Raw genomic sequence first — 17,901 nt, 5'->3', positions numbered from 1 at the left:
CTAAAAGTTTGTGATACGGCTAAGGACAGGTCGGGGATTTAGTTGCGGTTATCCACTCCACTGACGGAAAGTCAAAGTTGCACACATTTCATTCCACACTCCAGCCAAAAATAAAGGCCACTCAGAAATAACGTAGAATAGTTAGTGTATTTAAGCCCTTCGAAGTGGTTTAAGTCGGTTTTAAACTGCTGTGTTTTCGATAATTCTAAAGTGAATGCTCTTATAAGCAGCACAACAATATATTCTTGACCAAGTTTTAAATCTATCGTAATCATTTGACGTTGCCTTTATTTATTACCATCGTACTTCAAAAGACGCCTACCAATTTCTGTTGGCAGCAGAATCATTTTCAGGACTCAGGTCTATTTTCCGATTATGTTGTTTTTCCTCGAACGGCAGATCCAATGCGTATTCCTGTTGCTGTCTTAGCAAATGATGAATTCCCGGATAGTCCACAAAGATGGGTGCGTACCTTCCGAAGGAATCCTGTTCAATATCGATGAGGAATCCATTCTCAGCTAGTGGGATATCTTCGGAAAGCCGTTGGTTGTGTCTCAACGGTGGCAAGTAGGCATTTCCTGGCAATTCCGCCGAAAAACAACAGACTGCAACCAAAAGGATTAGAATCAGGATCAAAGAATGTCTCAGCATCTTAGTGTCTTCGTCGTTGAGCTTCAACTGTGCTAATACCCAAATTGCAGTTCTCTTTTATGCGAGATTTATCAAGGGCAAATGAAATGCACTTTTATATATTCACTTGCAGTCTGTCAGACCTTGTGCTGAAATTAGTATTTGGACCTAGTTCTAAACTGTTTAAAATTCACTGTGTTAAGGAATTCATATTTTGGCTCTTCATTAGACATAATCGTATGCTGATCCTGATCTTCAGCGGCGCGGCAAACCTTCGCTTTTGGCTCGTTATCTTGCATAAATTTCCCGATATTTTGGGTCCCATTGTAGATACTGGTTTTGAGGCTCTTATACCAAAAATGTGGGAACAAAAACCGACGCATCTCCGACCATTGAATGTCGGATTTTTGCGACGCATGCGCCTTGGGCGGCAGAATATCTGACGAATTACAGCGTTTCCCGCCAAACTCGATGATGGAGGGCATCAGGGCATCCATCTGGCGACGGCTTTGTTTACCTTTGTTATCAGATCTTATCACACGGCGTCTCACCGGTATCCACTGGGTGTGAAGTGCCCGCCCATTGGTTGGATATGTTTCTCTAATAAGGCAAATGGTATCTACCCGCCCACTCCCATCCCACTCCAATCCACAACAATTAAATGCAATTAATACGGGGCCAGGTAAATCTCATCATTCGAGCACAAACTTTTGTTTTGTTTGTCGATTGGCAAGAACAAGTCTGCTAAGCCTCAAAACGCATAATTACGAGTTAGTTTTGCAGCAGCAACAACAGACTGTGATAACTGGAAGGCGGTAAATGTTGTTGTTGTTCAACAACAACAGGAAAGCCTATTCCAAATTGGTAAGGTAACGAACTAGTCATTATTAACATGGCTCTGTCATAAAGGATATATTGCTCAAATTCTTTATGCACAACTGAATGTCAAAATGTCAACAATTATATGTGCAATTTTTTAAAGAAAGCTAAAGACTGTTAACCCTTACAAGTTCTGCAAAAAATCACTGCGGCTTTTATGATAAAATGGTTTTAAAAGACCTTGGTTATTATATTTCTTTTAGTATATTTTAACCTAAATACGGTAGAGTATGCTGACAGTGACTTATGACCTTGTAATTGAATTCTATATGCTGACAACATTTGTTGCTTGCAGGCACTTTTAGGGACGAAAGGGGTTAGGGTGGGCGGCGTCCACGCCCACTCCTGATGTGGCCTGCAACACTTCCGGCATTTAAGCAAACAAAATATGTAGCAACAAGGAAAGCACACGGCTGCAACCAGCCAGAGCGCATTTGTGTTCCATTTGGGAACCTGTGTGCCCTTCAGCCCTTCAAAAACGCTCATAGTATTCCGCTTTAGCCGCCTTTAATTAAAAAATGTAGAAATTCTTCTTGAAATTTAATGTGAGCTTTATTTAATATTATATTTTTCATTTCCAACAATAAATTATACTAAAATTACCTAGAATATGAGATAAGATAATTTTTACAATACAAATTTCTTTATAAATTTACCATTTTCAGATTATATCTTAAATATTTGAAATAACTTTTCAGTGCTATTAACTGGACCGCTGGTGTACGTACATATGTTTTACCCCTTTTATGCTGCCACATGTGTAGGCAGAAAATGCGGCCATGTAGGCTAATGAGTTCGTTCTATGTCGGACGTGTCTTGTTTTTGTCCTATTATTTTTTTTGTACCTCCCAAAAACCTCCTCTTGATTTTGTTGCCTTATTGCTGTTGTTGCTCTTTATATGCCGGCTAACGAGGACTTTCCATTGTCTTCTGATGCCACAACCAAAAAGCCAGCGGCAGTTCAACAACTGGCTACCCATATGGCGATTTGAGGACTTAGATTTGAGAATAGAAATTTTAGACTAGATAGAACAGGTAAGTAGATTTGTATTTTTTTTTTTAAATTAATAAAAAAAAAAAGATTTATAAATATACTTATACCATATTCCTATTTTTAAGTATAAGAAATCAACTACTCAAAGATTCTCCTCAGCCAGACAATCCGTTGGCTGAGAAGCTCAAGAATAAAAGCAACAACAGCTGCGGACAGCCAAATCGAGGAAACATAGTAAAGACCACAAAAGGAATCCAAGGGAATGGGTGACACCTCATAGTCCTCCTCAAAGGGTTTCCTGTACTGACTGGCATCGAATTCGCGCACAAAATATCCAATAATGCCGGCCGACAGGAGCTGTTTGATTTTCCGATCGAAGGCGAACTTCAGCAACGAATGGCGGCGCAAGTAGATGACCATTTGGTAGAGGAAGATGTGCTCCTTGATGTGGGTCAATCGACTGGTGCTCCAGTGCATCATATTGTAGTACGCCATGGTGGCGATCAGGGAGGTAGTCGTAAATTTGCCCTCCTTACCTAGTCCTTGGATATAATCGAAACGATCCATGGAACCATTTCTGGTTAGGACAGTCAACTCGCGCGGGTAGTAGTCGAGATACTCCTGGTTAATCAGTGTATAGTTAGACTGGATTAACTCTGATATTTCCGTGGGAAGCGGTTTATGATACGGCAATCGAAAGGAGTCGAATAGCTTCCCCTGATAAACGACTCGCAAAACCAGGACCAAAAGCAACCAGCCAGCATACAAGATGCGCACTCGACCACTTCTCGGCAGCCTCCTGGCCTCCAAGGGGTTTCCCATAAGCGTGGTGAGCACTTGTAGGGCATGCCTAGCCAAATCCGATCGTCCGCACACGAGTCGATTTCGCATCCAGAGTACTAAGACCACCAGCAAACTGGAAACCACTAGTGCTAGCCAAACAATGACAGTAAACGGAACCGCCAACTGGGCCACTGCTCCAAACTGAGAACTCATGTGCATAATGAAGACCAGTGAGCTCTGATGGTAGGAGCTCGTGAAGGAGAAGTGCGATCGATGCTGATGCGAACCACTCATGGCACCGATCAGTATGGACGAGTTGCTAAATATCACCTGGTCGAAGCAGCCACTGCAATCATCCTTGATGTCGTGCGACAGGCATTTATCGCACGGTTCCTCGAGAAGAATGCGAAAGTGAAAGATGCTCGCCAGCAACTTAATGAGCTCTCCGTCGATACCAGTTAGTCGCCAGGTCTGTGCCCTTTCCTCGGGATCACTCGAGTTGCCGATGAAAGACACGAATGGTGCCAATGGATACCAGCTGACCTGCAGTGGACATCCGGACAGACTGATGCCCCGGTTAATGGACCTGGCCTCGTGACCATGCCGAAATAATCCATTTTCATAGATATCTATTAACTCTAGACTTACGCTAAGATCGCAGTCCATATTTAACAAACTATAGGCGTAGACCAGGACCACTCCGTCTCTCTTCTCGGTTATCAAAATAACATTTGAAGTGTGAAATCTGACACAGGTCCTCGATATATCTGTCAGCACCTCAAGTCTCTCGGCTCGTGAGGACATGCGACGTGTCAACAGGATGAGAAAGTTGAATTCCCGCGTGGAGTGGATATCCGTAAAGTGGAAACCCAGTGTGTTAAATGCCTCTGCGGAATTGACCAGAAAGACCACGAAGCTGGCTGGAACTTCGGCAGGTGGTTTCTGGAACGTCCTCAGAGCCATCTCTGAACCCACCGATCTGAGGATTATGTTCATTAGCTGCTCCTGCCGGTCATCCCGGTGCTCAGCATCTTGCGTTAGATCCATCACGGCCAAAGTGCTCTGCGAGGGACTAACCTGCTCGGCCAGAATTTCCAAGGCAGCTGCCACCAGGGGTGTCATCACTTCCGGTTGCGGCGGATGCAGTGCACCCATTGCCAGGGATCGAAGTCCCATCAGGAGCCACAGATAGTGAAACATTTGAAACGAAACTGTTGCGAGTTCACAAGTAAATGCGCTGTCTAATTTCCCTAATGGTGAGCTTTTCAGTTCAACTTAATCGCCACTGCTCCATGTTTTATTAATGCTAAGTTAGCCACTTTGGCCTCGATCCAATCTTATCATATCGCCCCATCCAATTAGCTTAATGTTAAGGGTTTAATAACATTTGTATAAGCGAGACTGATTACTGATGATAACTACTCTTTTTTTAATACTTTAAAATGTAATATTTCAGAATTGCTTGCGTTTTTTACGCATTGAGTGCTTGGTAATCAAGCAGCAGCAATCATCGCAAGAGTGGCCGCAATCCCGAGAACAGTGTAAAACGCAATGCAAGTGCAAACCAAAAGCCAATTCAACTGTTTTTCTCCTTTTGACCACAAGTGCGGGGTTGGGGCTGAGCAAAGGATAAGGATAAGGGGTATTCCCCTGGCTAGGACCAGTTTTTATTTATCTTTGTGGAAAGTAGTTACCGCACTGGACCCACTGAGAATGCAAAGCAAATGCAGCATACATATCTCTGCGGCTTGTTAGTCCAAGCGAAAGGAGGCGCTGCCACGCCCCCCTCTGTCCACACTTCACGCCCATCTGGCGCGCATAAAAATTAAAAATTTCATTAAATTCACAAAAATGCTTGAAGTGGAAAAATGTAATATCCTTTGGGCACAAAGGATGTGCATATAAATGCAAATGCGGTACTGTTGCCCGGGTAAAAACGAAGCGATATGTCCGAAACGCCCACTCAACGCCGGAGCCACGCCCCCCACCGCAACAGCACCAGCTGCATGCATGAATGCACACGGTGCACAGCGAGAAAATGTTGCTCGTTCAAATATACTTGCATTTACTCTTTAGTTATAAATATTTTTGATTTATAAATAATATTCATACCTTTTGTTAAAAATACATTTATATTTCATTTAAAGAATCGTGCAAAGAGATTTAATTAATTTTAACAGTGCCCTTGAGAGCCAGGCAACTTTTCACATGCTCGCTTATCTCCGCCAAACCCCCCTTTGCGCCCGCTTCCACCACGCCCCCCGCCCATTACCTATGTATGCAATTAGTGGGCGACTTTTATAAACAAATCGATAAAGAACTGGGTAAAAGGGAAAAGAATATGAGCTGCAAAACGATATTTAAGAAAATCCCGGCTTGCAGAGTCCTTCTGGAAAGCCACATGGCTCGAGTGACTCTCAAGGAAAAACTTTGCAGCTTTTCATTTGCCTAATAAGACGTCATCAGATTGGGCCAATCGAGGGGAAAGTGTGGAAAGTTGGGATTGGGGGAAGGCGTAAGGAGCACAGAGCAAAGAGCACGGACCATATGCCAGGCAAGCGACAAAAGTTCGAAAATTAAAAGTTTTCCAAAAAGTATGCAAAAGTCACTAGAGAAAAGGAGTGCTGAAGTGGATGGAAAATGGAAAATGTTGGGGGTAAGAGTTGGTGGTGGTAAAGCAGCTGCGGAAAACTGCACATACACATGTACGAGTATACTCGTATGTGTGAGCATGTTTTGTGAACTGTAATTATGATGCTTGTTAGCAGTTATTCCCCATTTTCGTGCCTCATTTCCGCAGCAGCATTTTTTAGGCTCCAAACAAAGTTGATTTGAGATAACCTCTTTTAATATCTATTATTCTATTTCAAGCCCATAACACGATTAGGGCAAACAAAAAATCCCAATCATGGGTCCAATTAAATTACTGCTCAAGGGCAAAAAACAAGGCACAACCCCTTTTCCTTACCCCAGCCACAGTTTCATCCTTAAGTTTGGCGAAAGTTCAGGCTTGGTCTGCGCATAAATTAAAAATGACAAGGATATGCCAGGACGGGTGGGAGGATTGGCATCGTGTAACCAAGAAGGCAACAAGTTGCAACATAACGTTGCCCACATCTTGCTCCCCCCGCATCCACTCCCCTTAAAACCCCTTTATGGCATATGAAACATGAGCACCCCCCAACCCCCGACCACCGAGAAATTCTACAAATTCAGCGAAAAGTATTTTCCACCTTTAAACATGGATGTGAAGGTGAGGCTGGAAAAAAAGAGGGAAATGATTTATGAATGCAAAAACTTTTCGGACCAACTTTGTACGGCCGTTTTGCCTTTGTGTGTGTGTGAGTGGGAAAATCCTCATGTTACATATGGGAGAGAGTGGGGTAGCGGAGGAGCGAGGGAGATAGAGACACGACCGTTCGCTTAATGGAATTATAAAAATGTTAACTTCAGCAGAAATTCAAACAGCGCCACACTCTATTCTTCACCACCCCGCTCGGCCACATCCTTAACCCATTCCAGTTCCTTTCATGTGTTCGACATGTGTGGGCAACTAACCTTTTCCCCATTTTCCTCCCACGAACTCAGTTATAATTTTGTTTAACATTTAAAGTGGCTTTGTTTGTGAACCTTTGGAAAAAATAAAAATAAAATTGTGCACCGCAAACGATTGAAAATATTTGTATAGACACGAAATTAAAAACAAAGCAAGATGGGGCAAACGAGAAAGAAAAAAACCACCCAAAGAAGTGGAAACATTTCAACGTCAGCAGCAGGCGGCCTTTGGCTAACAGGCTAATACATATCAGATATATACATAATGTATAAAGATATAGATATAGATATAGATGGATAGATGAGCAGGCATACACAGACATATGGGTATTTGTGGCTAGGCCAATCCAATATACTTTTCAAAGCAAACACGAACACAACTTGAGGCTGCCACAAGGCCCAAAGAAGAAGAAGATGGCAAGGGCTGACACTTGAACCCACAGCCGGCAAAAACACCACCCACATAAGCATCCATCCAAGCACCCACCGCCCCCCTGCAATAGCAGCAGTCAGCCAATTTCAAGCCAAGTCCTGGAAATGGACCAACTTGTAGTCCTGCAGCTGCACTTGAAAATACTTAGGCAATAATTTAATTCAAGTTGTATGTTTAGATATATGAAACTGCATTCAAGTTGCCAAAGCTAATTATAAATGGCTTGACTAATATATTTTCAGCTTATGGATTCATTTACTCACCAGAAGTCATACGGCAGTATGCCGTTTCTTCCAGTGCATCCGCTACTCCTGATGATGTGTCTTATCTTGTCCTGCAGTGGCTGAGCTATGCCAGCGCATCCTGGAAGCTTTTTATCTTGGCGTCATGTTGATGTTTGTCGGAAACTTGATTATTTTCATCTCGCTCTTTTTCGCCAGCACACATGTCGAGGAATCGCCGGCCCATGTTGCTCCCACTCGGAAGATGTTTTGGATGCTGGGCCCGCGGCAGACAAACAGGAAAGCAGCGGACTGGGATTAGCTTCACTCGACTCCAACCACCCAAAAAAAAAAAATAATTCCGGGAAAAGTATAGAAAGATGTATGTACGTACGTACATATACGTTTGTGGCCAAATATTTAAAATAAAGACTTCTTTCCCGATGTAGATGCACCTTAAACTCGGCACACGGGGCCACAAGGACTCGGTTACAGGTTGTGTTCGTTTTTTTTTGTTTTTTTTATCCTTATATTTGTTGCTGCCGTTCTTGTTGACAAACAAGGAGCGCATAAGTAGAATAAGTTGTAATAAGAGCAGTTAACAACATGAGTGAAGTCAAGGCGAGCGCACAGCGGGCAGAAAGCCAAGACACCTGAACGTCACGGAACGAACGTGGCTACAGTGGGGATACCACATGAGAAACTCGCCCATAAATGAGACATACATTCGAAGGTTCCCTTACTATGGGTTCCACTTACTATAATATATGATGCATTAAAATAAGTGAATAAAAAGTGACTTTAAGCCAATCATTTAAAAGTCATTAGGGCAGGCTTCACTGTATGGATAGGGCACGGGCGGCCACGCTCCTGACAACTGACAACTCCTTTAAAATGTAGTTACTGTTGTTATTATTCAACCTTAATGAACTTAACAAGCTCGCACAGCGACGGGCCGAAGGACGAAGGACGAGGCGGCCGAAGGACGACTGTTGGACACAGGACTCCTGCCCACCGCCCCCTTCACACACACACCCACACACATACACTTACATACACCCACAGTCAGACAGACAGACAACCGAACAAGTCAAACAAAGGGGTGGTAAAATGGGTGGCTCTGGATGGTTTTGGGTGGTATTTGGCTGGTAAGTACGTATGTTGCATGTTGCTTTCGGGGCACATACGCCCATCGTGTGTGCCATGTTCATGTCGCAAGGAATTTCCCAGATCTCAATGGCGCAGGGTCACGTAACTCAAATAAAGCGCCAAAGCCACCAGCCGCAAAAAAAGGAAAACTTAAAAAAAATCGAAGACAAAGAAAGAAGCCGGCTCCTTGTGCATTTTGGCTATGCCGAAAGTGAGCAGAAATTAAAAATGTTTTACAAATATTGAGAGAACGCGGCAGGATTCGATTTCAATTTCCATATAGGGAAAAATTGCGAATCAAGTGATACTATACTCGAATCATTTCAGGCTAATACAAGTTGTTGTTGTTGCCTTATTTAACAATCGTCAGTTTTCTAATCTTGTTCGAAAAAGTACTTATTAACTAAACAAAATACTTACTTAACTTAACTATATTATATATTAAGTTATTTTCAAACATCTTTCATAATGGAAGTGATCTTAAGGTAATATTTATTAGACATTTATATAAACTGAAATTTTGGTTACGAAAGAAATTTTTTTAATAATGACCTAATAAGATTATTTCGTAGATACAAATTACCTGCTTATCTTTTGCCTTACGGTTCAATATAACATAAACAAATAACTCAGTCCGCCATGCCCATAACAACTGTTCCCAGTATTTTTGAGTCTTATACGCAATATTGCTGCTTAAAAACGAGCTGCCTTCGTGGGAAAACCAGCAGTCGCTGGCTGGCACTCAAAGTTGCCGGTTGCGTTTTCATTTCGAGTAAAGGACTTGAAAAATGTTAAAAAAAAAAATATGCGACATTTCATTAAAATTACGTTACGATAACCAAGAACTATAAAACATTATTTATAAAATATTTTACGATTTTGCAAAATATAATAATATGTAAATTTATTTGCAACTTAATAATTTAAATTTACTTAGATTCAAAACAATTATTTTTCCTCTACGAAAGCAAATTAAATGATATGTTTTTGTATTCAACATAATTAACATCATAAATGTTTCGTATGTATAAATGCCACTATTGGTTAAATGACCACTTCATTAAAGAGACATTCCTTTTCCAAAATCATAAAAATTCCATTAACAACATTTTATGGCCTTCAGGTATGGATATACAATATACAATATACAATAATTTCAATCGTCTCAAAAACGAACTCCATCAGACTTGATTATTTATTAACGCAGCTTGAGCTCGAATTGAGCCAGGGTGTTGTGAATTGTGGTGGGAGTACTCTGGATTTCTCGGTTCACATTTCAATTTCATTTAGTATGCCCGTTCCAGTTTTTGCCATGGCTGCAAATGCAACTGCAACTGCAATTGCAACAGCAACGGCAATCGCATTGAGTTTTATGGCCGCGAGCCATTTTAGTGTTATTAAATTTATTTATTGAAAACGGCGCACGGTCCCCGATCGAAAGGTTTTATGTTTAGGTCATCGATATGCAAATTGATTGACAAAAACACTCTAGTTAACAGCGCACACCCTAGCAGTTTTATTTATTGGATGCTGGGCGAAGGCGACTGCGAAGGTCCTCGTCCATTTGACATAATTAATTGTGGCACGAACAATTACGGGGCGAGACACGGAGACACCCAGCACAATAAGGATATACATTTTAATTAAGCACCTCGAGCAACTAATTACATTGCCAGAATGCCGGAGTGGTGTGAGTGTGTGGATGGCGTGCTGTGTGCGTGTGGGGCCGAAATGTCCTTGAGCACCTTTATCTGTGTGCGGTTGTCCGCAGATTATTGTGTGTGAGTGTGTGTATGTGTGTTAGGGAAAGTGAGTGCGCCACTTGATTCATGGGCTGGCAAATTGAATGCAAAAATTCTTAGCATACTTTTCATCGCGCCGCAACACTCGAGATGCCACAAAAGGGTTAAGAACGCGGTTTCGTCGTTGGCGTTCAAGGCGATTATCAATCGATGGGGAGGCACACTAGGGGAAACGCATTTCGGTGCTTCATTAGTATGTTAATTCAATGGGGTGAATATAAATAAAAGGTTATTCCAGAAATAGACACTTCAGTAATATTCAACCTACATTATAAATACCGAATTCCCTGTTTGTATAGAACAATTGCTGATGGCAACAATTTAGCACCTTCTGCCGCCTCGCCGAATAATCGCAGTCTATCATAGCCGTCGAATAAAAAACAACTTCACGAAAACTTTCAGTTACTCAGTCTGTCAGTTCATCAGTCTGCCTTCGCTGCATGTGTTTGTGGCTATGTGTGTGCCGGAGTCAGACAGTGTCAGACATAAATAAAATGCAAGACGGCAGGCGGCAGTCAGAGGCACGACGCTGACAGGTTAATGTCAAATCGCCCAGCCAAAACCGAAAAGCCAACGGAAAAAAAATACTAAGGAAAAACACTAAAGAGTGGGAGGTTTGCCTAAATACCGACACTCTAAATACCCAGTTATTAAAATTCGTTAACATTTACAGATATTTTCTTTAGAATACAGGCAAATTTTTGTCATAACAGCAGGAACAGGTATACCATTCAAATACTTTTTAAATATAAATGCTTAATGACTTATACCCAAAAATGCCTTTATTTACAGGGTAAAGGAAGCAAAGCAAACCCAAAAGGGTGGCGGGTGATAAGTGAGGAAAATGACAAAAAAAAAACACACAAAAAACAAAGCGCCAAAGTTTTTTTCGTCAACGCCAGAGGAGAAAAACTCTGGCTGGCTGGAAAAGCGACTCTGAAGCCGTCAACTGACAGTTATGAGAAAAAGTAAAGCTGACGAAGACATCAGCGGGCCAAATTTGTTTAGTCTTAGTCGCTTTTCCGCCCAACTTTTCGCCCACTTTTCGTCCTTAGCCCGCATGCCATTTTGGTAATGATGGCTTAAAGGACGCCCGCTGCGACAATGTGTTTGTTTTGCCTGGAAAAGCGTGGATCGTGGAGTGGCAACTCAGTGGGTGGCATGGGCGAACGGTTGGATTGGTGGCCTCCGCAATGGAGGAGCGTCCTTCGCGAGGACGCGCCGTTAACAGAGCATGTCGTGGCTTTGCTTTCGGTGGGGATTTTGGCCAAAAAGGGGCCAGGGTGTCAACCGCTAAAAGGGCGTTAAGTGTTTTATTTACCCTCAAAATATAATTTATATTGTGGCTGGATATGTGTGAGTGTGTGTGTGTGAAGAGGAAGAGACAGAGAAAGAGAGAGCAAAAAAGAGAGATAGAAACGGCGAAGAGGATTTGCTGTGAAGTGATTTAAATTTTAAGTACTTTTTGCATTTGTGTTTTGTTGAGTATTTACCACCCCCCAAAAACCAAAGCCGAAAAAATCCCTTCCATCATTCCATGTTTCTCTTTCTGATTACTTTTCTCATTTTGCAAATTGACTTGATGACATTTTCGGGTAATTTACACAATTCTGCTTATCCGTTTAACCAAAGAGACCTTTTTTTGGATTTTATTTTTTCGGGGAATCCCCGAGGCCATCGAATCTTAATCGTTTATCTGAAGCATAAGCGGTCTATTAATGAGCTGCGACTTTACAATTATGGTGGAGCTATAAAAAAAGTCAGCTCTTCCTATAGCCGCTGTTTAGAATACATACGGCTTTTTTCTTTTAATTAATAGTAAGTGAATTCAATATAATTAAAGTGTTAATAGCTAATTAGCTTTACTTGCTCAACGCAGGATAACGATAATAACAAAGGGGGGAAGTTGAAAAAGTGAAAATGAGCCCAACCAATTATTTCGAAAATAGAACCAAACAACTCCTTTCGCACCCCCCACCCCATCTGCCAAAAATGTGTTGAGTATTAATTTAATGTCACATTTAAAAGGGGGATCCCAGTTTCACGCCCCCACCACCCCGTTCCCCTCATTTTTCAGGGGCGTCGCGACATTTTGCGGGTGGCGCTTTGGCAAGTAAATTAAAATATTTTAATGAGTACAATTTATCACGCGCCAGCGGCTTTGGGAGCGCAGTTTAAAGTGTTACCCGGTGGCTTTGTCCTTCGTCCTTCGGCATCCCTTTTGCCCTTTTTTTTGGGCGAATGCCGGAGTTTGGCAACTTGTTGCGACATTTAATTATTGGTGACAGTATAATCAAGTAAACTCGGCAAGAATTTCAATTTCATTTAATGGTTTAACACATTTCCCAGGCTTTTCTCGGGGTTAAGCCTCAAGTGTCATGTAAACGACGTTAAACGGGTGCCGGAAACGGTTAAAACCCACAAAAAGGGTTTAAGCTTTAAGCATTATCCTCCGTTCTCTGGTCTATTCTGTGCCGTTCAGTTGTGTCCTTTAACTTTTTGGCTTTCTTATCACTGAACAATTAGTAGGGGAAAACAGAACGAAAGCACAGCAATAAGCATAAACATGATGTCAAAGACAATTATTAGGGTTTTATGGATTTAAATGGGTTGTGTAATCGCTTGGTGGTTAGTTGTCAATTTGGCACTGTGGGAATTGAATAAAAGGGAAACTGTTACCAAATAAGTGGTGACTTTGCGCTTTAAAAATGCAAACTGCGGAGATGTGTTTTCAATTTGCAACACTATCATAGCTAAAAGACTTTATATTATAGGCATATTCAATAATAATATTTTTTTGCCAAGCGCACTTTTAATACTTCCTTCTCTTTGCTTTCAATCAAATTTGATTCCTTTCTTTGGCCTTTTGACGACTGCCTCCTATAAATTGCCATATGAAAATGCAATTGGCTTTCTCACTGATTTCATTTGCTCCCCAGCAGAAAACGCTCACAAAAAATATCGTGAGCATAGAAAAACATGGAGTAGAAAGTGAAGGAGAAATTGCATTTGGCCCACAGAGCTTTGAAGTGTGGCGCCAACTGCGCTGATTAGATAAGCAAAAACAAAACGAAACACAAAAAAAAACATAGTTGAACAAAAACAATATATATATATATATTTTAAAATACCCTGAGGGTGCTGCAGGCATCTCACTCTTTCAGTTGTTGACTGCTGCAACTTTGGCTTAAAAATTGTTTTTTAGTTGGCAGAACTTTTAATTTGGTTATGGTGTGAAAATGTTTGTTTTCTCCATCTTTCTACCGTTTCTTCTTTTTTTGCCCGCATTTTGATGAAGTTTGTGGTGCAAATTAATTTACATTTTCACTCCAGCTCCGTATACATATATATACATACATATATATGTAAGTGCATGCTACAAATGTTTGTATAAACAACTTTGATACGGCGACTTTTTCAATTAGCGGAGCACAACGGAGTTTTCCCATTGCGTGACCGTGGGCAATTAGGGGGCAATTAATAAGGCCTTGGCTTACATGTCCGGCGACAATGGACATTAATCAAATACAAATCAATTTTCATATCAGATAGCCGTGGCACTCAGGCTCAAGAGCTATCAATCTATCCATCTATCTATCCTGCACGAACGAGAAACGATATTCGTTTCATAAATGTAATAAAAAACCTTAAAAGCCTCACACGTCACAGGCAATTCGATTTCAAAGGCGGAAAATAGAAGAAAACCAAAAAAAAAAGAAAACTTGCCATACCATAACCATAACTGAATGACAATTATCGGGGCTATTTACTGGGCCTCTAAAAGCCAACTGGAACTGGGTCGCTTGTCGTGGCCCAAACCAACAAAGCCACCATATCCATCTTCCCAGGCCACCAAACAATTCAATTTGCTTGACGTCCTAAATGGCTTTGACTTTGGCTTTGGCACTTTTTGTTTGAAGGGTCACATGATATGTCGTCTAGTTCGGATCAAGTTTTACTCCCGTTCCGTCTCGCTTTGTTTCCCGTTTACTTTGTGTTGGCTTAGCAAAACTTTCGCATTGATAAGTGAACATACAGCGAGTACACACGGAAAAAAACTAGATACTAACTTCGTGAAGCTTATCTAAAATGGAAGGGGCGAGCATTTTTAAATCAATTATATTTTGTTGGAAAACTAACTTCTATATATATATATATATATATATATATTGTATATTATATGATATTCATTTCCATCGCATAAAATGGAAATTGTTTTGCTCAGTGAACGAATGGAATAGATCTGTGCCTGCCTTCCAGCATTCCCACGCACTTTCCATCGCTCTCTCTTCTGCGTAATGAAAAGTTTTGGCGTAATGAAATAAGCCAAAGTTTTTGCAGCTTTCAATAATAACTGTAAAAGTAACTAGCCAAAGTTTCTGAAAAGAATGGGAAATGGGTAAGAAGAGGAGGAGAATCCAAAGCTGATAAACTTTTTCACGTGTGATTGTGTATGTGTGTGTGTGCGAGTGTGCGAGTGTGAGCGTAATAAGGGGCATTTCCCATTCGATTTTTCCTTTTGTGTAGCAGGGCTATCAATGTGATTATGAAGTGACGACTAATGTGTCTACTTGAGTGCACTTTGATATGGTGCCGAAACATATTAGAGACTTAAAGCATGCATCCAGCACGGTGTCTTAATTCAGTTTCCCTATTAAGTTACATTTTGCTTATTACACAACCCGTTAATCTCGCCTTCGTTCCTTCCTCTCGGACTCCCTGATTCATTTGATTACGGCGCCTCATTTCGGTTTTCCACACGAATTATGTACAGCCCATTGAACAAGTCATTGAAAAGTAAACACCAATCACATAATAACAATTAATCATAATTAAAGCCCCGAATGATACAAATTTAATGCGAGCGGTAATGGGCTTGGGGGTGGGAAAACTGACGTAAGGTCTGGCGCAAAGCTCCTTGTAAGTGGAAAATCCGTATCCATTGGCCGACTTCAGCTAACTGACCTATTGACTGTCGACTTGTGGCGCACGACAGGTAGTAACACTAACAGAAAAACTACGTCACATCAATGCAGTTATATTTGATAACAGATATTTCGAAACTAACTAAATAAATATCAGTTTTTTGGCCAAAACTTCGAAAATATTGGTCCAAAAATAGAATGTCATATCTCTTTGAGCTCGTAACAAAATTCCCAATCCAATAGTGCCAAATAATGGGAAACCTAATTTTGGTCAAATTTTCGCAAATTTTAATGATGTTACCCCTTATAAAAAGTCAAAAATTTGTCAAAAAATTAGGTTTTCTGAATTTTTCCAAAAGTGAACCAGATCGTTAGCTTGGCTTTTTAGCTTCATAAAACAGTCGGTCATTTGGCTATGGGACTTATTTTGACCAAGTTTCAGCTGAAAACCTCACCAAGAAACGAATTTTCTCACAAATAGTTTATTGTTGATTTTCAGCCAAAAAATTCGCCAAATCCTCGAAAATAGTGGTCCAAAAGTTGAATGTCATAGCTCGTTGAACTCGTAACAAAATTTCCAATCGAATAGGATCCAAAACTGAGAAACGTAATTTTTACCCATTTTTCGCAAATTTCACCCCATTAAAAAAATCTAAAAATTTACAAAAATTTAGTTTTGTGAATTATTAGACTGATTGTTAGCTTGACTTATCAGTTTCACAAAACAGTTGGCCATTTTACTATGCGGCTTCTTTTAGCTAAGTTACAGCCACAAAACCCTAAAAGAACGCAGCTTTTTCTACGACATTTCGCGATGAGCGATTAAAGCCACAGTTTTTGTTTTTAGTGTAATTCCGCGCTGTCGAAGCCCTCACCTCCCTCAAGCTGACCGCAACGTTAATCAGGCGTTAAATTAACGCACTCATTAGCACAAATTACAAATTGAGCTGCAAGGCAGAGGACAAAGTGCCGTGCCAAAGGGCATATCCTGGAGGAGGCGTGGTAGGGCCAGGAATTGCGGGGCGCGATACGGCAGGAGGGGTGAGGTGGGGGACTGATTCGAGCTAAGCCAGGTGCTCAGCATAAATCACTTAATAATCAAGTGCAGCCCATTTAATTGGCTTGCCGCTGGAGCGAAAGCGGGGATGTCCGTTGTCCGTTGCCTGCGAGCAATTAATTATTTCATTATGCTGGCTGACAAAAGCTGCCTGCCGGGCACCAACTCGCCCTTCCGCCCTGCGCGCTGCCACGCCCCGTTTTGTTTATTTGTTTGGGTGTTTGCTTGTTTATTTTTATTTGGTGACATTTAATTTAAGTTTTGCAATTTGCAAGCGAATTACAACGTCGCTGATTGAAATGACCCGCAAAATTCGAAATTCCCCCAGGGCAACGGGGGATTTTGGCATGTGGAACTAGAAACTCTTTCATGTGAAAATATTTCCAAAAATCAGGAAAACGACAAAAAAAAAACGAACAGCCAAAGGCAACAACAATTTCCAAAGTTTTTAATTGCCAGCCAACCGCTGGCAGTGACAACCGCAACAGAAACAGCAGCGGAAACGGAAGTGGAATGGAAATGGTAACGGGAAAACGGAAGTTGCTACATATTTTTCTCAAGGTGCTAGATGCATAGCGATCCATGACTTTTAAGTTTGAACTTTAAACTGAAACCTCTTCAAGACATACCAAAAATGGGAGGACGAGCTTTAAGCGTCACAGCAGCAGTCCTGACCTTTTTACCCATTGGAGATCCTTTTTTTTTGCCACTCATCAAGTTCAATGTCGAGACTTTCAATGGTTGCAAATGCCTGGCAATAAGCTAAAATTGCAAAATAGCCCAACTCTGCAAGTTTAATTCATCCAAGCCGTAACCCCCTTCATTTAGAAAATACCCGCCCCATCGCCGTCATCATCATCAGCATCATCATTGGACAAGCGACGACGATGTGCAGATTTGGAGGCAAATAAATCGAAACATTTGCCGGCCGCCATAAAAATAGACAAGCCCTAAATGAGAGGCTCCCAATCCTTCGCCGTCGAATTGGGAATATCCTTGGGCCCCGCGATAAGGACAACAGATAGCGGTTAGCTTCAACTGGCAAGCAATCCACTAAACCCCTATCTCTATTTCCTCCTTCAAGACGGCCAATCTCTCAAAGTGCCAGACATGCCAAAAGGACTAAACAATTTTCTGGGCTGGCTGTTTTTATGGCCAAACGATAAGTAAAACGATATTGAATGTGTATCCCTTTGCCGGGGAAAAATCAAAGGGGGTGGCACGAGTTGGCTGGCAGAAGCCACCGCATTAAATGCTGATAAGCATCGGCTTTGTCCTCGAATCGAAGGAAATTCCATTCGATGTCTGTGCATTCCGACTGTCTTTGTTTAAAGCTTATTAGCACTTTGTTTGGCTACCCAAGACCAAAAACTTTAAGGATATCCCTGCTGCAAATAAACGGGGAAAAGGGAAAATGCACACATAAAACAAAGGTGGTACTATTAAAAGCTTTTCCAATAAATAAATAACGCA

General features: G+C 41.3%; 2 protein-coding genes across 2 annotated transcripts; both read right to left on the bottom strand.

The window, feature by feature from the left end:
- Positions 1–173: 173 nt before the first annotated feature.
- On the bottom strand, positions 174–664 carry LOC6619008. Its single transcript, XM_032726056.1, has one exon. The coding sequence runs from the start codon at positions 649–651 to the stop codon at positions 319–321; it is 333 nt and encodes a 110-aa protein (XP_032581947.1). The 5' UTR covers positions 652–664; the 3' UTR covers positions 174–318.
- A 1,977-nt stretch (positions 665–2,641) lies between these two features.
- LOC6619007 lies at positions 2,642–4,486 on the bottom strand. Its single transcript, XM_002043216.1, has one exon. The coding sequence runs from the start codon at positions 4,484–4,486 to the stop codon at positions 2,642–2,644; it is 1,845 nt and encodes a 614-aa protein (XP_002043252.1).
- Positions 4,487–17,901: the final 13,415 nt, after the last annotated feature.

Source organism: Drosophila sechellia, chromosome X (genome assembly GCF_004382195.2).
Source record: "Drosophila sechellia strain sech25 chromosome X, ASM438219v1, whole genome shotgun sequence".
NCBI lineage: Eukaryota > Metazoa > Arthropoda > Insecta > Diptera > Drosophilidae > Drosophila > Drosophila sechellia.
Note: the sequence above shows the minus strand (reverse complement) of the source record. Positions and strands in the feature narration are given on the sequence as shown.